Genomic DNA, 24,800 nt, shown 5'->3' with positions numbered 1-24,800 from the left:
AATCTGATTTCTTCATTGGAATGCAAGTCTACCCCTGCTGATTCTGGAGTTGCTCGATAGGGAGCTAAAGAACCTGGAGTAATTTCCCAGTATAATAGTGTTTCTTTGACTGAATTGGGTTGAACCTGTAAAGTAGGAGTCATTAGTCTCATCAAAGGAGTTTCATGTTCATACACAGGCCTATTGTTTAACACTTGCACCGCATCAAACACACAATCACGCCAGCCTGCCAAACTGCCGTCTCCAGATTTGCACAACTGCTCTTTCAGTAACCCATTCATTCGTTCAATTAGCCCTGCCGCAGCTAGGGCACGTGATAGATCCACTCAATGCTCTTTTCCTGACAAAATTCTTGGATTAATTTGCCTTTGAAATGTGACCCATTGTCACTTTGAATCTGCAAAGGCACTCCATAATGTAATATGATCTGATCTAACAACCTGATGGTGTTCATTTGGGTTGCACGTTTGCACGGCAAAACCATCAAATATCCCAAGTAGATATCCACAATAGTGCATGCATACTGACAACCTCTGCTGATTGGCATAGGACCGATATAATCAATCTGCCAAATTTGACCTGGTAATTTTCCCCTTCTCAATGTGCCTCGAACAATTTGAGGTATCGGTCTATGCAAAATAATGGTTTTCACTACTTCTACCTTTTCTCCAAGGTGCCCACATTTCTGATGGGCCCATTTGGCCAAACCCTCCATATCGTCTTCCCGAGCCTCTGCATCCACTGAGGAAATCTTGGTGTGTGTTCATCTGCAACAGAATTAAACCAACGTTCTAATGAATCTGTGGCACCATGCGTGTCCATATGATATACAGTGACTTCACTTTATAATAGCATTTCTGCAATATCTTGCCACAGTTCTTTTCCCCACAACTCTTTTGAATGAATCTTCCATCCATTCTTTTGCGAAGTTGGCAACCACACTGCCAATCCATTCGCCACTGACCATGAATCTGTGTACACATAACATTGACCAGGGGTCTCTTGTTTCAACGCTTGGTAAACCGCGTAAAGTTCTGCGAACTGACTGCTCTTCCCTTTCCCTGTCGTTGTCAACATCTTCTTTGTTTTGGGATTGTACGACACTGCTTTCCAGTACCGCTCAGTTCCCACGTATCGGGCTGAATCATCCGTGAACCAAGCATGCTCTGTTTGCTCCACGGTCAAATCGCTTTAAGGTACTCCCCATTTCACGGTAGACTCAAGTTTTTCAGGCAACTCCGGTGGTATGTAATCTGAGGGCGGTATGCTGGCTACTTGCTCATGTAGTTTTGCTACTCCGCCCTTTCCTGATTTGGCTCTGTCTTGAATATACCATTTCCACTTAATTATGCTGGCTTCTTGAGCATGTCCCGTACAATGCGTTTTAGGAGAGCTCAGTGCCCACTGCATGATTGGTATTTCAGGTCTCATAAATACATCATGACCCACCGTCATCTGCTCGATATCAACAAGAGCCCAATAACATGCCAGCAATTGCTTCTCAAACGGAGTATATGAGTTACCAGCATCGGGCAACTTACGACTCCAAAACCCTAATGGCACACGTTTCCTATCTTGTTTCTGCCACACACTCCAATTAGCATAATTGTCTTGCACAGACACATTTAATTCCACTTCGCCTTCCTTCAAGGGCCATAAATCAAGCACCTGCTGCACCGTGTCTTTCGCCATCTCAAAGGCTTTCTGCTGCTCTTCCCCCCACTGAAACTCGTATTTCTTTCGTGTCACCTTGTAGAGGGGGGCCAATATCTGCCCTAAATGCGGAATGTGCTGTCTCCAAAAGTCAAACAGTCCTATAAACTGCTGAGCTTGCTTTTTGTTCGTTGGAGTGGTGAATTCAAGTATTTTCTGTAGAGCTTTTGGCACCATTTCCTGATGCCCATGATGCCACTGAATCCCTAGAAATATCACAGTTTCAGCTGGACCTTGAATTTTACTCGGATTAATCTCCCACCCTTCCTTTTTTAATCCTCTAGCTGACTTTGCACACTGTGTTCATCCTTGCCCTGGATCAAAATATCATCAATGTAATGAGAGATTTGTATGTCAGGTTTACACAGTATCTTGTCTAAGTGCTCTGCCACCATCCGGTGACAGATAGTCGGGCTGTGCATGTACCCCATGCAAACTGTTCTTGACACTCATCAGCAATTGGCACGGAGAAAAATGCATTAGCTAAATCGATCACTGCATACCAAGTCCCCTCAAACTTTTGGACATTTTCAATCAAGGTAATGGCATCTGGGACTGCGGGCACTAAGGGAGGAGTATGTTTATTCAACTCCCTGTAATCCACCGTCATCCTCCACGACCCATCTCCCTTTTTAATAGGCCAGAGCGGATTGTTCCATGAGGTGGTAATAGGGCGTAATACACCCACCACTCTTTAATGGTGTCTGAGATTTCCTTGTGCCCCCCAGGAATGCGGTATTGTTTCATTGCTACCCGCTTGGTTGCCACTGGCACTTGTACTGGGGGCATCTTCAATTTGCCTACGGTAATGGGTGTACAAATCAATGCACTCACCCCAAACTGATACATTTTACCACCAAGTCCCAAGGTTAGCCCTTCCAAAATGTCAAAGCCAATTATATATTCAGGTATCGGGACAATCAACACTTGGTATTTCTGCCTCTTTAAATTGCCTATTTTCATTTCCACTCGCGTTTGCACTGCGGGGGTCTCCTTTCCCCCTAAACCTGTAATCGTAAACTGTTTGCCTTTTAATCGTGTCGGATAACCATGAATCAAAGAGGCCTCTGCCCCGGTGTCTATCAATGCTCGCACCCCTTGTATATTTCCTGGCCCCCAAAAAATCTTAACATCAACATGAGGCCGCCTATCCACTTTTATGCGGGCAGACGCTGCCGGAGCTTGGCCAAAGCCCTAGTCAAACTTTGAATGAGTGTGACTCGACTCCGCCTCTAGCATCGCACTCACCACCTTTCTCAAGTCAGCATATGTTGGCTGGTACGGGGAAGGTGTCCCCATGGACCCTTCGTCTTGTTGTTTCGCAGGGGGAGCAGAAGGTGAGGTGTCCCCCTGTGGCGTGGTGACTACTTGTTTCTTAACCTGTTTATAGCGCTCTTTGGCTGCAAGTCCTCGTTTTCTGTATAATTCATACATTACTCTGGTTTCGATGCCATCAATTTCCTCGTGTGGCACACCATCTTTTAACAATGCCAAAAACATGTCTTTTCGGGACACTCGGGAGTCTCTGCTATCTTGCCTTCAGTTCTTCTCTCACTACGCCCCTCTCTCTCTCGTGGCTTGTTATCGCTCTTATCCCACTCTCCCAAATCTGCAAGTTGCCGAATGTCATCTGCTACCTCATCAGTAGCCTTGCCCATCATACCTACGAGCAAAGTCATAACAACACTTTTGTATGCGGGTGGCGCAGTTCTAATCGCCATGTTTCGTGTTGAAACTGAGAGCGGCACGGCTCCCATGTGATCAGGAGCATCTATGTGAATCGCCTCTTTCAGAGCATGCTCTCTGACTTTTTGAATTGCTTCTCTCAACGTATACCACTTTGTTTATTCACTGGGCCAATATGTGGTAATAGGGTATTTACGGTTACATGCTTGGGCTACCAGGTGCAACAAAGACACCTGCGTATCTTGACCATTTGCATCAGGGTGCGGTCCTGCTCTTAAGTCCTCCTGTACATTGGTGTCAATTGACAGGGGTAAATAACGCAGTGAATCCGTAGAATCTACCAACAATCCTGCAGCACCCCCATCTAGCAATCTCACCATCCATGTCAATAAAGCTTCCCCTGATTTTTACCTCAAACGGGTAATAATTTCCCCAACCTCCTGTTGTGTGTAATCCTCCAGCGTGGTTAAATCCACCATTCCGCCAGCAGGATTCTGCGGGTGTGGTCCGGCTCGCCGTCTTCTAACAGGCTTCGCCGCCACTGTTTTCTGTTTCGCCTCTGGTTTGGGGTCAGACTCATCTGCGGAACTACTGTCTAGACTGGTCGAATCAAAAATATCACCATCCCATTTATCCGGATCCCAGTCTACAGCAGCGGTAGTGATTACAGTTGCCACCTTTCTTTTGTTGACCCTTCCCCGTCTTTTCCTATACTTATACCGGGCTACTCTGACTGCTACCCTCTCAACCACCGCCTGATCTGTGTCGGCCTTATCTTTAAACAGTTTCATTTGAATCTGCTGCATTAACACAGTCTGCCGTTCTGCAGCTAGCTCTCTCCCTAATCGCAAAACCTCATTTTTCATTTCCACCTTTATTTGATGTATTTCCCTATAAGCATGCAAAAGAACCCAACCTCGCCTACCTAATGCTGGACATTCTTTGCCACGTTCTACTGGAACTTGTTGCAAGCATGCAATTACATCAGTCGGATCGGCATCTCCCAATCCTTGATCCCAAGTTTCACTTAAACCGGCACCACATGCCCATGCTTGAGCCAATTTATCATATGGACTCTTAGTCCAACATGGGATAACAACATCAGAAAAGTCACCGCCAGCGGTAACGTTCTTCTTCTTGAACAAACTACTCATTATCGCAAACAAAGCAAAACCTCGTTGAACCTAAATATTTTCTTCTCCACACTGCAATCACTCCCACAGGCACTCAAACACTTACAAAAGAGAGAACAAAAAAAAAACTTCACTATTCAAAAACTTCACTCACACGACAACCAAATCCTATCTACGTTTCAACAGATTCTTGGACACTCGGAACAACTCATCATGAGCATCCTGTTTGTGATGCCAAAAATGTATTGCTCTTCCCCAAAAAGTGCATGGAACAACCATAAATCACCAATGCAATTATAGAGCAAATACTTTAAACCATAAACAGACAGACACAATAACTCACAGCCACACACTCTTTAGAAGATAATCAGCGCTTTACGGCTATTTATTCAAAGATTACAAGCACATAGAAATAACTCATAAAAATAATGACATAGATCACAGAAGAAGTAAAGAAGTAAAGAAGTCAAAAAGAAATACATCACCGTGAGCGTAACAGGATTCCTCATCTCGTCCAGAAGCGGCTGGAAGACCCGGGAACAGCCAGGCCGAGAGCACCACAGCTCACAGGAAGGCCGGACGTAAGCGTCCTTCTCCGGCTGAAGTCTCACCTGACCACCTTCGGGTTTCCGCATATATATACACACTCCACAAAGGGGAGTTCATTCTCGAACATTCTGGAAATTGCACTTGCGCAGTTGAGGAACAGCTGTCTGTTGCCAGCTGGGTCAATCGAGAGCTCCCCCCAAAAAGCGCAGTGCCTCCCTTCTCTAAAAACGCACTACACAGAGAGCAGTAGCAAGCCATAACAACGTTGGCTTTCCCAGCAGAAAAGGCCTTGACCGCATACCAGGTTTGGAAAAGCATGTTTGTCTCAGCACTGTGAATCTAACACTCAGCAAAATGTGTGCAGCGTTTCACTGCGGTCTGAAGAAAATATCCAACATGGCTCAGAGCGCTCCCAGAATGCATTGCGCACCCGCGCCATTTTGGATCAAGCATAAATCTAGTATAACAATGACTCTGAGGGATGTGTAGAAAGGGTAGGCAGTAACTCTGGGCAACTGTCTCCAATGCCCAAGCATCTGACGTAATAGCCTGCCATTCCGTCAGATGGTGAGTTAACCTGCCCCCTACAGGTGTTTTGTGTGGAAAGACCTCAGAGTGGTTTGGGGGCGGCTGATGCAGATGCCGAGGGTAAAGAGGCACCTGCTGCTGCTGCGGCTTTAGTACTTTTGACCTGCCCACCTCGGGTGGATCTCCTTTGGCCTCTTTGAGCCGGCTGTCCTCTGCCTTTCCCGAATGCGGAATAATAGCGAAAGGACTTTCCTCTCCCAGAGGTTCCTGAGGGGCGAAAAGGAGTTTGGCGGATTGCAGCTCCTAAAGATGCCACTGCTTTAGATGTCTGCAACTTTTCCAGACTGTCATCAGCCTTTTTACTGAATAAAGAAGAGCCGTCAAAGGGCATATTCAAAAGTCTGGCCTGTACATCTGGAGCAAAGCCAGACTTTCGCAACCACGCATGCCTGCGGAATGTCGTACTTGCCGCCATGGCCCTGCTGATACTGTCAGCGGAATCAATGCCAGTTTGAAGAGACTCGCACATTGCGTCTTTGCCATCTTTGATGATGTTAAGGAAGGCTTCCCTTTCCTCTCCTTCCGGTATGCAGTCTGCCGCTGATGAAGCACACTCCCACAGTGTGTGACTGAACCTGGCGAGCGGACAGGTGGCGTTGATGAACTTCAACGCCATTCTACAAGCAGAAAAGACTTTTTTTGCCCTAGAATCGTACCTTTTTGTCATCTCCATCCTGTGGGACAGTAGGGTTAACGGATCTGCTGCTTGATGAAGTGGACGCTTGAATCACCAGGCTCTCTCGAGTCGGGTGTTTTGATAAGTATTCAGGGTCAGCCGCAGCTACCCTATACTTGGCTGACAATCTTTTATTGACTGCAGGGATAACCTCAGGAGTTTCCCAATTAGATGAAATCTTCCTTTGCAAGGCTGCATGGAAGGGGACCACAGGATCCTCCTGTGGACCTTTGTCTAGTATGTCTTTCAGGTCATCCTGTTGAAAAACAGGTGAAGGCGCAGACCAACCCATAAATTCAATGATCCTTGCCATCAGGGTTCTATGGGGTGTTTCGGCATGTTCCCCTGGGTCTGGTTTGACAAATTCCACTTCTGGAGAAGTGTCCAGCCCACTTGCCTTCCGGTAGGTCTTTCAATCTTCTTTCCTCAGAGGTATAATGCTCTGAAACAGGTAGTGTGGTCCTCTGCAACCCGAAGGTTTCCTGGTCAGAATCCTCCCCTTCTTCATAGATTGAAGATAATCCGGGGTACTTTGACCTCGGAAATGGTGTAACTTGTAAGGCAGAAGGAGCCAAACTCGTCATTATTTGGCGAGAAAACGTCAATGTCGTTGACGCCGATGTGACAGGCTTCGAAGGCGTCGAGAAAACTGGAAGAGGCCTCGAAGAACTCGAGAGGATCGGGATCCTACTTGAGGATGTCGACGACGGTCTCAGTGTCGTGCCGGAGGCTCTTGGTATCACCGTTGGCTGTGAAGTAGCTGTGGTGTTCTCTTTCACCGGCGTCAATGTCGACGATGGCTTCGATTCGATCGACCGATGCGTCGAAGAACCCTTCGACAACGGCGTTGATGGCGCCGATCCATGCGTCGAAGGGATCTTCGACGACGGCGTCGAAGATGGTGCCTTCTTGCACAATGGCCCATGGCGCTCACGGGTGGATTCTTTCGCCGGGTGCAACGACTCGCAGCGTTTTGATTTTTTGGGGTTTTCACCCGGTGTATCACCCTCAGCTTTCTTCGAGGGGGTCGAGGCCGCTTTCTCGAAGACGCTTATCATTTTCTTCCTGAATTCTTCCCACTTAGCCTGAGAGCTGTGTTTTGTGGGACAGGAGACCCTTTCTGGGGAAATAGAAGATGACAAGGAAGGGGATCTTCGACGTCTCTTCTTTGAGTTTCTAGATCTCGACGAATGGTGGGAGCTACTTCGAGACCTAGAATGGGAATGCTTTCGACGGCGAGGAGACGAATGCCTCGACTCGGCCGAACACACTTTCGAGGAGGTTTTGACTGACTTACCTCTCTCGAGCTTCCCCTTGCGCTCCTTCAAGGCTTTCGCCGTCATGGACATGCAGTCCTAACACTCCTAACAATGGTGCTCGACTCCCAAGCACCACAAGCAGATCCTGTGTGGATCTGTTATCGACATTTTCTTACCGCAGTCTCGACATTTTTTGAAGCCGGACCGCGGAGTCGTCGGTTCCGATGAAGAAGCCATCGAGAACGAGTTGGTATTTCGAGTAAATATAAGAGGTTTTATCTGACTGAACTGAGCAACGATATTCCGAGGCCCCACGAAGTGCAGAAAAACGGAACTGAGCAACGGACGCCGCCGTGGCTATTAATGGGCATGGTGACGTCGGCGCCGATACGATGGCTGTCGAGGGACATCGACTTGGCGGACGTTGACGCGCAGCGCCCTCTACAGAGAAAACATTTCCGAGGACAGCAAGCTGGAGACGATAAGGAATACATTGGAGGACACAATCCCTTCGAAGAGGCGTTTACTGAGGGAGGCAGTTTAGAGCGTGAAAGGGTTGTGGACCAAGGACAGACCTTCAGGAGACCCACCCCTCCTCCACAGGGAGCAGAGGGCGGGTGGTGGGAAGAGGTGTCTGCATTCCAGGATATGTTGAATGACCAATCAATCCAGTGGCGTGTGGTACCATTAAAGCCAAACGAAGAGGGTAGTGAGAAGAGCGGGATGGTCGATGATCAAATGCAGCAGAGAGATCAAGAAGAATTAAAATGAGGTGGTCTGATTGATGGACAGTGTTTAGGGCTTTGAATATGTTGATGAGGGCTGTTTCAGTGCAGTGTCTTCTCCTAAAACTAGATTAGAGCGGGTTGCAGAGTCTACTTTGTTGTAGTGTATTTGACTATACAATTGAGTAAAACATGCTCTAAGACCATGGTGTGATGAGGTAGAAAAGAGGCATTTCTTTAGTTTGTACCCCTTGTTTGATTGGGCCCATGGTCACACGGAACACAGTGAATATGCTATAATTCAGAACGCATCTAAAATATACAGGTTCAAACTCCCTTATCTGCATGGAAAGAGACCAGATTTGGCTGCATTTATCACCACACTATCTGTATCTCTTAACAAAATGTAACCATGTAAGTCCAGTATCAATGATCCCAAGTAGCACCAAGATGCCATTTGGTTTGCTATGGATACTAAAAATAAGCAAATAAATACAGCAAACCTAAGAGTAGCAATTGAAGCATGTATTTTAAGTTTAACTATGACAGAACCTATAATGTTTTTTGGGGTCCTTGTGAGTCCCTTTCATGGTAGTCTTTGCAAACTGGGTTACATCTCAACCCACCTTCGTTTTCAGTGTACCTTAGGAGCCCTTAAGCTCCTGTTCCCCCTCACAACAAGGCCTCTGCCTCCAATAGTTCTATGGTATTACACTTCGAGAATACTCGAAAATATGTTTTTATCTCGGTATATATTCAACATGTCATAAGTCAAAACACCTTCCTTGGATAATATGATCCGTTGTTTGTTTCAAAGCCGTTTGGGAAGAGAAGATGAAGGGATCAACAAGAACTGCCTAATATTTCAGATCATGGATTGCCTTCTGCTACTAAAAAGGTGAAATGTCTTTGTTTTCCTTTCTAGAAGACTTGCAGTATCTGTCAGATGTTGCTGCCAAACCCATGCAGTTTTTCTTCCCATCAAAGGATTCATCAGCACAAATCGCCATACACCTGTCCAGAATGTGGAGCAATTTGCAGGTCCGCACATTTTCAGACCCATGTTACCAAGAACTGCCTCCACTACACTCGAAGAATAGGCTTCCGGTAAGTATTATGATTTTCTTCCGTTACAAATACATTATTTAGGGTTTTTCTGCCTCTTCTACATTGTGTTAAAGATAATTTCCTAATCAAATAAAATGTGCATGACGATAAATGTGTTATGTAGTGTTTTTGCTGTTACCTAATGATGGTGCAAAACCTGCAGCGTGAAGCATGTACCTGTGACTGAGCACAAGCAAAGAGCACAAAGACTACTAACAATGGGAAGTCTTAATATCAAGCATAGAAATACACTGCTGCAGGTATAAAAAAAAAATTAAGAATCCCAATACCCCCACTGAGAACGCAGTTCCACCACTCTCCTGCCCAAATAACAGAGCCCTGCGCAATGCTTCTCATGGCCTAACCATTAGTGAAAGCATCAAGGTCGACCCAGGTACCTTCAACTGAATTCTATTTTTTGTCCACTCTTAGAAGTAGGCCCAGTGCCCTCCAAAACGACTTAACTGTATGCTGCAAGCAGATCAGATGGTGGTAGAGCCAAGCAGCGACCTGCTGCAAAGTTCTTTCAGCACTCCAGCTGCCACACCAGTTCTGTTGAAAAGGCATTTCATAAAGGTCCTGTTAGCAGGAACATCATGTGACCAAAGTTTATAGCAGTTGTGACATCCCTTCTCATTCTCAAGTGCTTAATTCGGATTACCATTAACACACATCTCACCAATATATCACAATAGAATACAAGAAGGATCACCTACATAGAATCAGCATATAACAGAAAAGACGTTTTGTAGCTACCTGTAAAAGAGAAACAGCCATAAAATACATAAAGTTAATCAAATTAATAAAATCCCTATAATCCTGTATCACTCATGGGATGTGTTTTCCAATTACAAGTGCTTCAAAGGGAGAGTATACTCGCAAACCCAATTATTCAATATAACTTGACAATCCTAGTGCTCACAGGGGGAGTGAATACTTGTAGCCCCTCACGCAACACTATTACTGGGACTTCCACTACTCAGCAATCTCAAGCGCAGCAGCCACGCACAGTGGACATACCTAGCTATGGAGTACACCACCTTCCAGTACACCGAGCTAAAAAAAGTTGCATTGCCTCGCCTACAGTTCTTATATACATCTGTAGCAGGACAGATCGTAAATATCTTTTCTGCAGCTGCAGTAGATTTGGGCACATTAAGGTAAAGTATACCAGGGATTCGTCAGCTAAATTACAGAGTGGGCAAATCCCAGAATTAAGGTGAGCCCAAGAACGAATTTGACTTGAACAGACAAAAAGCTGTGTCTGAACCGTACGAAAACAGAACGTTTGTACGGGTTGTGGATCATATCAAAACATTTCGGCAATTACCCAGCAAACTGATGCAGCAAATGTCCGGCCCATTCTTTAATGCAATAGCTAAAGACTCCAGCTTATCTTTGGAATCAGCCCTGGCCATTAATTTCAGAACATGTTTCTAAGATGCACAACACTCCCTTGGGGAAGACCACATTTGGCTAGCATTCAACCTCGACAACATGATCTAACATGCCCCACCCATCCACAGTTTACAGTCCCATTTCATTTCAGGAATTCCACTAGTGCCTCCTTATAGGGCAACAGGTCACTGGATGCCCTGAACCAGAGCCAATATAGAGCAGGTTTTAAGGTTATTTGGTCGGCCACAGGCCAGACTTGCAAGTCCAAAAGAAGTAAGCAAGTAAGGGCATTCTTTGTTAACAACAATACATTCTAAAATAACATGTTCTCCCCTACAGGCAACCCCTTGGTGGCAGAATTCCTCCAAACCATTGTGCAATACATTGAGGCAGGCAGGGCCTGACTCCTGAACAGTTCTATAGCCGGGGAAATCGCCCCACTTCCACTACTCCGAAAGAAAGGGGAAATTCCACCCCCGTATTTAGGTCTGTCCCACTTGATACCTCATTAAACCTTATCCCCAGGTAATCAAATTGTTTGACCTGTTCTAGGACTTGGTCATTGACCGAAACCCTCAAATTATGTGACTTAGTAAAAGGTGCTTTAAAGACCATAACCTTCGTCTTTGAGACATGAACTGCCAGACCAAGGGTTTCGCAGTTCTTCACAAAAATGTCCAATGATGCTGCAAGCACCTTTGGGTTGGTAGCAAGGGATTGCAGCATCGTCCGCAAAGAATAAGCATGGACTTCACGTTACACCAATTCTAGGGGAGTCCATAGCACCTACTTCCAATTCATCGTCAATTTCTTGAATAAATAAAAGAAAAAGAAGGGGCGCCAGGACACAGCCTTGGAGAACCCCTCTTTTAAACATTAAAAGCATTTGTATGTTCGACCTCCCGGCCCACACCTGGCTGTTGCAGAGGAGTTAGCATAAAGAAGCTTAATAGCATCCAGTGGGGGTTGGAGAATATTCCTCTTCTCCAAAACCTGCCTCAATTTACCCCTTGAAACCTAATCAAATGCTATCTTTAAATCAATGAAGATGACGTATAGCTTCCTTCGAAGGAGTTCATTATATTTCTCTATGAGCAGGAACATTAAAAAAACAATTACCACTTTCCCTCTACCTGCTCTAAACCCAGCCGGAGCATTGGAAATAACATCTGTCTCATCTACCCACTTTTGGAGTTTGGTTGCCAACACTGTCCAATAGGGAGATCGGGTGGTAGTTCTCAGGCCGCTCCTTACCTCCCTTTTAGTAAATTGGAACAATTGTAGCCCCAGACCAGGTAGGGGGAACCACATTAAACCCAATAACTGCGTTAAAAATACACATCAACATAGGGATCCAAATTACCGACTCATCCTTTCAGAAAAGAAGTGTTGCACTTTGGCCCAAAAACCTGCCCAACACTATTAATTTGTTTTTTGTGGGCATTTCCCTATTGAAGTATAAGGAAATCCAGGCCTGTCTGCACCTCGCCTAAGGTCATCTTTGAAGGAATACGTAAATTTTGTGGGACGAGGTGCATTGATACCGTTCAAATGGAAGTAAATATTTTCATATGTGGGATATTTTAAATATTTCGTTGTTTTTCACTGCACAACTTGCCATTAATATTGTTCAATTTTGTGGCATGTGTTCCCAAAAAGAAACTCCCTATGAGCCGCTGTGAAAGCTGGATGAAGGGTTGCATTGTTATGTGACCTTGAATCCACCGCACTAACAATTTGAAGACCAAAATGTGTTGAATATCCACAAAGAGGTGATAAGATTCAATATATTGAAAGCTTACGTAGGAATCCAAAGTTTCTATTACTGAGATCTGTCTTTCGAAGCAGTTGGTCATCTGTCACATAGGGAGATTGGAAACACAAGACACAATGCAAGCAAAGTTTTAAATAATATTTATGCAAGTGAGGATGGCAAGTGTGCTGTATGCTACATGATTAACGTGACAGATTGTCGTTCAATTTGACGCAAAGACATTGTACGTGTTAATTGGAACTAAAATTGATAGGTACTGTGTATATACAATTATAAATTGGGTACTGAAATATATTTTTGCATTCTTGATTTTACATAGTTATATTTGTCAAAGACAAGAATTTACGGAATCACAATTATTCCGGCACTGATGTGAATCTGCCGCTGCTGAATGCTGAACTCGAGAATCCCCCTAGTTACTCTGCTTCTCCCTCCCCGTAGAGAACAGAAACAGGGGGAGCAGAGCTTTCAGGGAAACTCTCTGGGGGGGGAGGGACACTGGTGGTCTGGTGTATTCCGGGTCCTACGTGCTCTTGTTGTTGGAACCAGATGATTGGGATGTTTGTTCTACAGGTTGATGGCACTGGCTCTTACTCTTTCGGGCTGTAATGGAAACAGGTGAGGGCGAACTCTAATATTGGGTGTTTATAATGCTAATTCTCATAAAGAGTTGATTACCATGACGTTCCCTCTCAGAAACTAGAAGGGGCTGGGGCATTGGGCTGTATGAGAACTGCTGTCGGGAAGAAGTGAATTTTAGGATTTGCGAAGGAGCGGATGCCGTTTCAAAGGGAGAAAGGGATGGAAGCCTACCCATGTGAAGAAAGCTTACAGGACCCAAAGGTTGTCTGTCAATACAGAGCAGGCTTGTGAGGTTGTTGTCAGCGTAGCAATGCAAGATTTAGAATGCGAGTAAGTAAAGGCACAGTGGGGAGAGACCAGAGAGCCGGAGAGAATGATCACATACCGGACGAATGACTGCAGCGGCTCGTTAGGATTCAGAATGCGACTTCTGGGAAACAACTGCAGACAGCGGCGAGCGCAGACTCTAGAAAGTGGGTATAGAAAGCTGTCGGGGATAGAATGAAGCACAAGAGATAAGCGGCGGCTAATGCAATTAACTAAAAGCCAGGAATTTAGTTGCAAACTCAGAGCAATCGCTGCTAGGAGTAGCGACGCGTCTGCCCTCTGTCTGAGATCCGAGATAACTGTTTTCTCTGATTCCAATGGGCGGAGACTGAGCCGGGAGAAGAGAAAAGGCTAGGATGTTACTGGAACTTGGGAGCACCATCTTAGGGGATGACATCTCAAAAGCCCCACACGCCGCCACCTGTTCAGAGAGACCAATTCTGCCCACAAAACATGACAATATTATACCTATGTGTGCCTGCCATGTGTACAGTTTACCGGTCAACGGCTTCTTCAACTGCAATTGGACAGTAATCATCAACAACACATCTGTGATAACCATTATCTGGGACGATTGCCAGACACCAATCTGTCCTTTTGTGGTTGCAGTTATAGGGAGCAACATGGCAGTCTATAGGTTCTGAAAACGTGCAGATGTGAAAGTGTTGCATTTGAAATTTAAACCACTAATTTCTTCTCTGTAATGGAACGCCTTGTGCATCGATCAGAAATCTGCGATGGAAGATAATAACTTTCTGTAAAGAATGCAAAGACTGGGATTTTATCGATTGATGAACAAAATCACCATTAGTAGATCACTGATCACACTTAACAAGAAATTAGAACTATGTGATGTTCGCTAGCTACAACCTCTATTGGAAAAAGTTAGCCATGTTTTCGTGGACTTAATTACCTCTTTTCAGTGTTATGTTAAAATTAAAAGTACTTGTTATGCTCCCAGCTATTGCTGTTTTCTTCAAAAGAAACTATAATTTTTGTGAAAAGAAACTAAAGTTTTGCGTCTGTTGTGGATGTGTGTGTTTATGTTCTTGGTTCTGTGTTAGATAACTTTATCAATAGGTGGAGCTCATCGTGAGCGTGTAGTGAAATCAGCTTTGGCGGCGAGGGATCTAATTTAGTGCAGCCAAAGGAGGCCCTACAACGGAGGCGCATCTGCGTGGCTACCCTACATGTGAAGCACAAGCCGCTCTGATGCAATGACACAGAACGGGCGAACAAGACATTGTCCACTTCCAATCCATAGTTTAACTCTGTATATTTGGATTCACATCATTAAAAGCACACCTGTGCCTGATTTACACCTAAATCCACTGAGGTGATTTGAGATTTAAGCCTGGGACCAGACTAATGGCGTCTGCATGTCAAAAGGAGAGGCTAATTTTTCCTCCCCCACCTAACTAAGGTTGTAGAATCAATCAGAATAACATAGGGGAGTATACCCTCATCATGATCTTTGAACATAGCGCCTACACAGCGGCCAAGTTACGAAGACCCATTTGAGACAGCAGCTTGCATCTATCAAATGAATGGAGGTGATTTACAGGCTTGTTATGTTTCTTAATTTGTTAAGCACACCAAACCCAGGGTTATTTGGGCGAAGGAAGACTGTTTATGTTGTAAAGCAATGTTGCTGTAACGTTGAAACTAGCAATAGGGAAGGTATTATTAGCTTACTGTGAAAACCAATGTATTACTGTTGTGTTTCGCTGTTATCACCCTCTAGTTGACCACTGGCCACTACTAATGGTCTGATATTAGAACATAATTGTAGTGTATGGTCCAACGCGATCATTGTTATATCCAATAAGGTATCACTAGCTTTGAAGTATCTTTGGTATTTTGACTTCTTGTAGTTGTTATTGCTTTTGTGTATTGGTTAAAGGTTTCGAGGGGCTATTTTTTAAGTACCCTTGAGTTACAAAATTTCTTATGTATTGTTTGTCTCATTACAAACTTATTTGTAATTTATGTGGTTTTCCTCACACGCCATTCTTTTATCATTATGCATTAAATACACTCATTGTGAACTATTTGAGTTCTCTGAATTGTATGCCATCTGTTCAATTTGATAATCCACTGTTGTGACAATTTTTTTGTTAATTGTTATATTGACTTTGACTTTGTGAGACGCCACTCTTTGTTGTTTACAAAGATGGCCACTATCACCAACAGATGTAGTTCGCGCCCTATCATGGAGTGTCTCTGATCACTGCTTCCAATGCCATGTGTGCTTACCAGCCTCCGCTTGGTGCCCTGTATTCTCCAGCCTCCTCTGAACATGGCGAACACCGCCCCTTAGGAAAGGCGCTGATCCGATCTTCAGCTTCGCAGATCATGACCCTTGAAGGTGCACCGCACCGCACCACACCACTATCGTCAGCGACAAGTAGCAGTGTGAGGGCCCACTGCACGCATCAATGAGAGGTTTTCACTTCCAGTGCACTCATCGCCAGTTGTTATAATAAGAACACTGAGGCTGTTACGAAGGTTTCAGTAAGTAATCGTCTTTATTCAAGTAGTTCTCCAAAACGACGACTTCCCACATCTGCCATCATCCATCTCATCCTCCACTCTCCCGCCCTGCATCCTCTCTCGGTCCCTAGGTTCCAAGGTTCCATCCCCAAGGTTCCATTTCACCATTGTGAAAAACCTCCGGGCAACCTCACTCCTACTCCCCCTGGATCCTCTGCTCGGGTGGCCAGGGAAAGGCCATTGCTCTTGGATCCAGATCCTGGGGGTGGAGAAGTGAGGGAAGATCACCTGGGTGGAGGATCCTTGGAGATTGGGAGCAGGGCATCCACAGGAGAGACATGCCATCCTGCTTTTCTTATTAAAAATCAGCCTAGTCCTGTCCAACCTTTATGGGTTACTATGAAGCTGTTCCCCCTAATTTTCCCACATGTGACGTGACACTGACAGTACTGGGACGAATAAGAGGCTACTAAGCGTAGTGAACACCTAACACCCATTTCACCAGTCTACTACTGCGATGAAGAAGATGCCTATAGAGTACTATGTGGGTCAGGCATTCCCCTCTGATTATGGTCAGGCAAGCCCACTTGAGACTGCACACCTGCAACCTTTCAAGAGGTTGCAGGTGTATAAACGGAGAGTTGGAAAGCAGTATAGAGAACAACAGTTGGGCCTTTGTGGGGAGGACAAGCAGGGGACCCGCACCATGAAGAGGCAGCCATGGTGGAGCTGAGGAGCAGATCCAGGACGGCGGCCGACATCCGGTGTGTGGGAGACTCTAAATTGGGGAAACAAGCTGCTGGAGCTGCGAGCGACAATAGAGGACACTGTCCGTGTCCGCCCAGAGGCCGTGGAATTGCTGGCGTGTGCCCCACAGTGCCCGGCGTGCAAGAGAGGCTCGCTGAGGTTTGCCTGCCATCTGGGAAGCAGAGAAAAAGCAGCCGGTGCCGTAGGAGAGGAACGCCAGGACCGTAGAGTGCCAAGAAGAGCCACTCATAACTCGGGGCTCTGCTGGCAGGCTACACGTACACATATTGAATACCGAACAATGAGAAACTTTGAAAAGTACTTCAATCACGCGAATTGATTACCAAACTTTAAAAATGACTTAAATCTTGCATATTGAATACCACACTTTAAGAAAACCTGAAATCAAGCTGAACTATGCACAGTGAAATATCAAATGGTGTAAAAACACGAAATTAAGCATATTGCATCCTGAAATTGGATAAATCTGTATGGGCCAAACAAATGGTGATTAAAAGGTGAGGAGTGGAGTGCAAGTGAGAGTACTACAAAAAGGTGGGCCAGGAAATAAGACCATCCTAAGTGAACTAAGTGAATTGTATGAACAAATGCAATACGGCTACAACTAACGCCAAAAGGCCTGTAAAAAGAGACTGAGTGAATCTGACTCTGAACACAGGGGCCAGCACAGAAGAACCTGTGTGAACTCATGAGTTCAGGAATCTTGGTTGCACGACCTTTGATGGGTAAACCGTGTAGTCTGACAACTGCGCCTAGACCAGTGAGTCCTAAATTGTGAAAGTCCAGAACATTGCGAAACAAAAAGTGGCAGAGTTAACGTCTTGGGGAAGCGACCTTGACACTTGAGTAATTACTAATATTGACTTTCGGAGGAAGCCTCAAGACCGATTTCTTTTTTAACTGTGTTGCTTGAAACTTGGGGGAAGGGAACTTGGAAGAGAAGACTGTGGAACTATGTTGTCATGAACTGGAGAAAGGCAATCTGAAATGTTTTGAATTGTTTTGAACTTGGGGAAGGGGAACTGAAGAACTGGGAGAAGCTTAGTACGTTATGTTGAACACTATTTCTTTGATTATTGACACCCTACACGTTGGTTAGCTTTAGTTGTGACGGCAAGGATAGGTTTTGGGCACAGATTCTTAAGTTGAACTCATGGACTCGGACGTACCCTAGTTTCATTCAGGTAGGGATATTCCACCCTAGCACAGGGCAAGTTAGGCCTTCTACCATCCTGACATTTACTTTAATAAATCAGTTTCTTTTGAACATTTAATCTATTGTCTGTGTCATACTTCATGATGCCTTCACACCATGCAGTCAGCACCACTCCTAACGCCTACAGCCACTAACAGATTGTTTGCTGCAAAACCTCCTGCTGTTCATTTTTCTGCGGTGGAATGCACAGTAGCAGCATCTTGTTATCTTCCTATTCTGGAAGAGGACACCGGGATAGACACCACAGCCACAGTAGCTGTACCCCGAACGTCAAAAGCACTCAACTATATGATGTCTTATCATGGGTATGTCACAGCAGATTTATATTACACATGCACACTTTAGTGTCAAAGACCTTTATTATATTTGGTATGTGTAGAAATATATTTTCACTGCATGTACTTCTCTCATTCAGTCTTTGGCAAATTATAAAACCATATAAAAATGATCTTCCTACACACAACTCATTATCTAACGCCTCTATTCATTTTAGTACTATGTCAGCAACACATCAGTATCCTCTTGTTAGAAAACTTAATTTGTATCAAATACTGTAGGTCAATTCTTTAAAAAGTGTTTTAGAACTCTCAATGTTGTTCAATGATGTATTCTTACTACACATCATTATGAAAACCACTCGTCATTTTTCAGTTCATAACACCTTACTGTAGGATTGTCATCAGTAGTATACCTCTTCACCAACATTTGCATTCATTCGTTCAAAAGGAGTGTTCTAATGGGCGAAGTTTCCATCCTTAATCTTTCTCATCTTCATAGCACACTCTGGAGTCACAAATCGTTTTTGTAGAAATCTTTCTCTGGTTAAGTTACCCAGAGGAAGTCTGTTTTACTTTTTTTACGAGATTCAGAATCACTGTTCAAATCATCTGAGTACTTTAGCAAGTCGTCTCGCAGGAAGACAGAGGACAGGATCTATGTAAGGATTATACATCCGTCCACATGGCACAAAGGTTTCTTTAAGAACAACATGCTTCTGGAATGGAAGGATTATTTGAACGGTGACTGAATCTCGTAAATAGAAAAGGACGAGTATTGCACAAGAATAAGGTGTGTCGCCAAAGTGATTAACCCTAATAAATTTCAAGCATACCTCCTTTGGGTAACTTAACCAGGGAAAGACATCTACAAAAAGGATTTAATTGTGATATTGCAATATATTGAAGCCTGAATAATCTGCAAGTGTATCTTTAGGTAAAGAACGATTTAGGAGTTCTATGCAGAATTTTAATGCAATCAATAAGGCTATTACCACACAGTTTACCTTACATTTAGGTACTATTTATTCCCTTAGTGTAGTAGTTGATTAGAAGAAACTGCAGTTTTAGTGGCAAGTTTATGAAAAGTGTTCACATACCTGATGTTTTCTCATTTATGTTGCATGTAGCACATTGGTCCAAGAGAATATAATCTACAACATTGTTCTAATCTTCATTTTAACAAAATGAACCTACTAAAATAGATCTTGGTATTTCTAAAGTGTCTAGTCGCAATGCAGTTTGACGGAATGTTAAAGTCCTCCTTACCACACAGTGCTCTTTGAGAGGGAGTTGGCGTGCATGACAATACCTTATCCTTTGCTTGCTTTACAATAATCACACATTTAAAGGTTTTGAGCTAGCCTTGAATATAGTGCTGAAATATGTCAAAATGTCAATTTGTGGGCAATGCATAACCCTTGCTCTACTTTGATTCTAGGTAACCTCTAATTAATGATCCGTTTTGAATATTTTTAATACAATGCTTTTGTATAGCCACTGAGAATGTTCAAGCTCTCACAGGATGCATTGCATTTAATACCATTTTCTCGTGGTGGGATTTTGAAATGACCACTTGTTTTATTTTTTTGTAGCTGTTTACATTGCAATGTGATCTACTCTGAGGTGGCTTCACTTAAGGCTCACATTCAAGGCGCACATTGTGAAGTCTTCTACAAGTGTCCAATTTGCCCCATGGCTTTCAAATCTGCACCCAGTACACATTCTCATGTGTATACACAGCACCCTGGTGTCAAAATTGGAGAACCAAAGTAAGAAAGAATAAGTATTATTTTTCCAATTATGTTTCCAAAAAAAGGCAATAAAATCCTTGGATACAGTTTCATTCCTTAATTACATGGTTACAGTTGATTATCATCTGTGCACACTATATTCTTTTGCTGTAAAATACAGAAGTTGTTGTGAATGTTTCAGGATGACTTGTGTTTAAAAATAAGATTTTTAAATAGTCTTACTGTCTTTAAATACATTTTCATCTGTAGTGTATTATGAGTATAGTATGGGCTACAAATTAGCTGCCTTTTGTGGCTGTCCGGAATTAAGTTGCCCTGAAGAATGTCCTGCTGTTGCCACACAGAATGACTCCTCAACGAGTGACTGCAACCTACATTGTTATTTTGATTTTTTTTAAAAAACAAGAATAGCCGATATACAGCAAGTAGCACACATGTACATAACAGGCTTATAGGTGTAGTGCAAGTTATCCGTTGTTATGCTGCTTCTCTGTGATTGCTGCATTTTGCAATTTGATTCATGTAAAGACCTGGAGAAATTACAACATTCTAGGTGATCCTGGAATAATCATGTATAAACCTGTATGTACTCTCCCAGGATATGAAATGCAGACTGGAGAGTATACATCCAGTTATGAATTCTATGACCATTTGAGTTATATCAATTTTTAATTTTTTTTATTTGTATTTAATCTGTTTAGATTTTTACAAAGACGTTTTGGTCTTGAAGAGAAGTGTTTAGTGTTTTTACTGTGCGTTCTCGTCGTAGACCATATAATATATAATAATTGTAGGTTTTCTTGGAAGCACACATGTACCTGTGCTAACAGCCCTCTGATGAGGGGTGTGGAGAGACATATCATTAGTGGCAGGACATATCCTTAGTGACAGGATTCTTAAGTAGCCTTTATATACTGCCAAGTAGTGTGTATATTCTCTTTACTGATCGTCGAAAAATCTCCATGCCTCCATTACCCCCAAAGTACTGAAGAGCTTTCCTAACTTTTGCCTATTTTTCTCATCTATGGAGGTGGCAAGCAGTGTTTTATCCAATGCAGGATCTATTACACAAGTGAAGTCTCCAATCCCTACCTGTCCCTCACACCAACTACCTATTTTCTAGAGTATCTCCCTCAGATATAGGTCCTGCTTCTCATTAGAGACTTATATTGCGATCAGTGTATACATCTGGTCCCCTAATGTACACTTGAGTATCAGAAACCTACCTTCGGTATCCCTGTGCAGAAATAGTTTTTTAACGATCAGTCTGGCACTTAACAAAATTGCGTCCCACTAGATGTGTAATATTGTTTGGGGAAGGCTTAATGGGACATCCTCCATTCATCCTTAGGAAGGAGATGTGTCTCCTGTAGGAACGCTATAGATGCCTGGAGTTACAAGAGTCTCCACAATATCAAGTGACATTTAGCCGGCAAATTCAGGCCCTGCACATTCAGGGTTATAATCTTCACTTCAGCCATATCCTGCGGCTTCCAGTACACATTTACCCACTTTTAAGCCTCGTGCCGAACCTTCATTCAAACGCGATATAAAATGTAGACCATACAACACACCATTCCCAACTTCCCCAACCCCAACTCCTCTGCCCCTCCTGGCCCCTCTCCATGTCCCTCTCCTTTCCCTTTACCCAGCAATGGCCTAGGTTCTCTTGAACCCTCCCGGGTATTAATCCAGGGCTTTGGGCCTTGTACAACCCTGGGAATTCCCCCTGCCAGGATATTCCATACCGTGATGTAGATTCCAAGATAACCCCACATTCCTCCCTCCGTCTGGGCGCACTCCTCCTTAGTCTAGCACGTTTGCTTATCCGTTCACCCCTCCCCATCCCTCATTGTGCCACCATTGACATTTTGTTTTAAATTGTAAACTGTCCCCCTTCCCTTGTTTAATGCGGGACCTGTCAGTTTTACTTCCCTTTCACACCTCTTATTTCTGTTCGTTGTCCATTCCCATAGCCTGGCACCTTCATTCATAGGATTTTGTTTTGGCATCTGCTTAGTTTGGTCATCATCCCCTTCCATATGCATCAGAGACAGGCCTTCCTCACATGTGGTAATCCGTTGTTGCTTGCTCTCCCACGTAAACCACAGTATAAAAGGCAATGTCCCTTTGTAGGTGATGTTTTTCGCTATTAATGCCTTTGTGACTGGTTGTATTGACCTCCTTTTTTGTAATGTTGTCATCGCTAAGTGTTGATATAAATGAATCTGGGTCCCATTGATTGTCAGTTTCTGATGTGATGTGATCGTGCCGCTCTGAGTATCTCCTCCTTCATGGTATATGAAGTTAAGGCCACCAAGACGTCTTGGCGTCTTGCTCCTGGGTTCCTTTTCTTTGGTCCTATTTAAGGTTTCAGGTACTCTCTTCTCTTATTCATTGCCTTATCCCCACTCTCCACAGTCAGCACAGCCACTTCTAGGCAATTCAGAGGCAGGGCGGGAATGAAACGTGTCAGTATTACCACCTCCTGTTTCCCAGTTGTATAGCTTTCAACATGTGTTTCTTTAAATCCGGGGGAGGTTTATAAATGCCTCCTCGCTCAACGCATTCATTCCCTATTGACTCATGCGGCACACACATGCGTGGGTGTCCCCTTCACAATACACATCTACTGCCTCAGCAGGGTCTCCCCCCTCCGTCTCTGGTCTCTTTCATCCTATTTCTACTACCTTCTGCCCCCAGTTTCAAGGATCTTCAGTTTCTTGGGCACTTTCTTTCACCCTCTTTCAACGTGCTACCATTAATCCCTTCAAGTGTTAAGTCTTGCAGTCTGCTTCCCCAGTCAACCGGCTGCCCCTACGCTTCCCGCCACCCACCAGTGTGCCACCTGTTCACTGGCCTTTCCCCTTCGGTTAACTGCCGGCTTTCTTCTGTACACTTGGGCTCCCTAAGGCTCTCGCCTTTTCCTCTTGTAACGAGCCGGTTGCCCGACGTACCTCTTGTTATGTGTCTCTAGCCCCGCTTTAGTTGTGCTACTGTTCCACCCCTTTCAGCTCCTCTGGAGTTCCCGGCAACTCACCAGTTCCTCCATTCATCCGCACCTGCCTCGATGTTGCATTCCTCAAAGCAGCCACCCAGAATAGGAGTGAGACTCACCCAGAATACGGTTGGACTTCTTAAGATTGGTTAAGTAGAGAACAACTAAAGTTATACAAGTTGGTCTGAAGTTTACATACTTGTTTGAGAGGTTTCTGCTACTTTGTGTTACTTTTAAAACTGTTCTAAAGTATATTCCTATCCTTTTGGATATGGCACCTCTTCTTGTTTAATGCTACTGTGTGATTGTTACCTTACTTAGATGTATCGTCTTTAGTGTGTATGAAATAAATCCTTATTTTTATATAACTGCTAGTGTAGAAGTGTTTCCTTGAACTGTATGCTCGGAGTACTGTTCCTCACTACAGCACTCATGCCTCCTAGACTAAGCTGGGGTGCTCAGCCATTGCTACCAAACCTTTTTTGTAGTTCAGGCTAGACCTAAGGGGTGTCCCCCTGTCTCAGACAGGACTTTACCAAAACCTCCTAACATAGGATGATGATACAAGGTACACAGGAATGTCCTGTAGGGCTTTGGAAAGCACCTTTCTGGGGTGTTTTGGCCTTCCCTGTAGCCTAATCTGCGGTATTCCCTCTGTAGAATTCTGGGAAATGCAGTTCTTCGTGTGGTTGGTTAACCGGGTCCTGATAACTTGGCCTTGGTTCATGTTCTTAAGTGTCCTTCCTGGCATCAGAGACCTAACTACTATTTGTTTAGCACAAACATAGCTCAGGAGCAAAAGAGCGCTGCACAAGTCAAAAATCAAAACATTGATAGTGAGAATTTAACAGGTCATCAAGTAAACATTAATAACTATCATAGTACAATATACAGGAAAATAATTGTGAATGTGGGATCAGTCCCTGTTGGTGCGCTAGTGACCACTCTCAATTGGTTCCAGAACCAGCCTTTAAAATTAGTTCTGATTATCCTGGCAGCAAAACAAAAACTACCCCCTCAAACTTCCCACAAAGTTTTTAAATAATATTGAAGATTGAGAGTTAAGCTTCGGGGGAGTGTCTTGCGCTCAAGGTCAGTCCTTTCAATGCAAAGATTATTTCAAACAAACGTAGTATATGTCCAAATCATGTGAGATTTTGAATGATGTTTATTTTCCAAAAGAAAAACAGCCGACACGTGTTTCGACCCCTGGTCGTTGTCAAGGCCTGAAGTTAGATCCAATGTCATTAGTGACTATTGATTATAATTCTCTCATGAGACCACTGGGAGATCAAACGTGTTTTCCGAAGAAATAATTATTAGTAATTCTTATTATGGAATGGCGGATTTACAAGCAAACTGAATTTCAATGGGCCATTTCTGGCATACATATCTTTATGTGGCCTTCTATTTATGGGGATAAATCCCTGGCCCCAGTTTGTGAAGCAGTCCCTTTCGGTTCCTTCAGCAAAGCTTTTCAGCTGTGAGGAGCCCCTTTTTACTTTTCTCCGTAACCCAGCCCTTTTGAAGGCCTTTTGCCATTTTAAAGAAGTGGAGTCATTGAATTTTCCCAAAATTAACTGCAAGTCCCATAGTCCCTCATGGACTATGAAGAAGATGAGGGCTAAAGAAGTATGCAGGAGTCCAGGTCGGCAGGCAAGCCTAATACCTTTTGGCAAGGTCAGGCAATTAGTCCTAAGAGCCTGTACCTGAAGCCAATTAACCCACCTGAGGGCATTAAAGGCTGCTGCAGAGAGTAGCACTAGAAAGAAGCTGGAG

General features: G+C 44.0%; 1 protein-coding gene across 3 annotated transcripts in view; it reads left to right on the top strand.

Moving 5' to 3' along the window:
• The window catches only part of ZNF532 (zinc finger protein 532), a 484,821-nt gene that overhangs the window by 253,811 nt on the left and 206,210 nt on the right, over positions 1 to 24,800 (top strand). For all 3 annotated transcript variants that reach the window (XM_069627063.1, XM_069627061.1, XM_069627062.1), the window contains exons 4-5: positions 9,255 to 9,436; positions 19,865 to 20,041. In XM_069627063.1, the coding sequence (XP_069483164.1) occupies positions 9,255 to 9,436; positions 19,865 to 20,041 (359 nt within the window). The remainder of the gene's footprint in view (positions 1 to 9,254; positions 9,437 to 19,864; positions 20,042 to 24,800) is intronic.

The sequence above is a fragment of the Ambystoma mexicanum genome, chromosome 6p (genome assembly GCF_040938575.1).
Source record: "Ambystoma mexicanum isolate Mex_15411 chromosome 6p, UKY_AmexF1_1, whole genome shotgun sequence".
In the NCBI taxonomy this organism is placed as follows: domain Eukaryota; kingdom Metazoa; phylum Chordata; class Amphibia; order Caudata; family Ambystomatidae; genus Ambystoma; species Ambystoma mexicanum.
The sequence above is the reverse complement of the archived record's forward strand: the minus strand, read 5'-3'. Positions and strand labels throughout refer to the sequence as shown.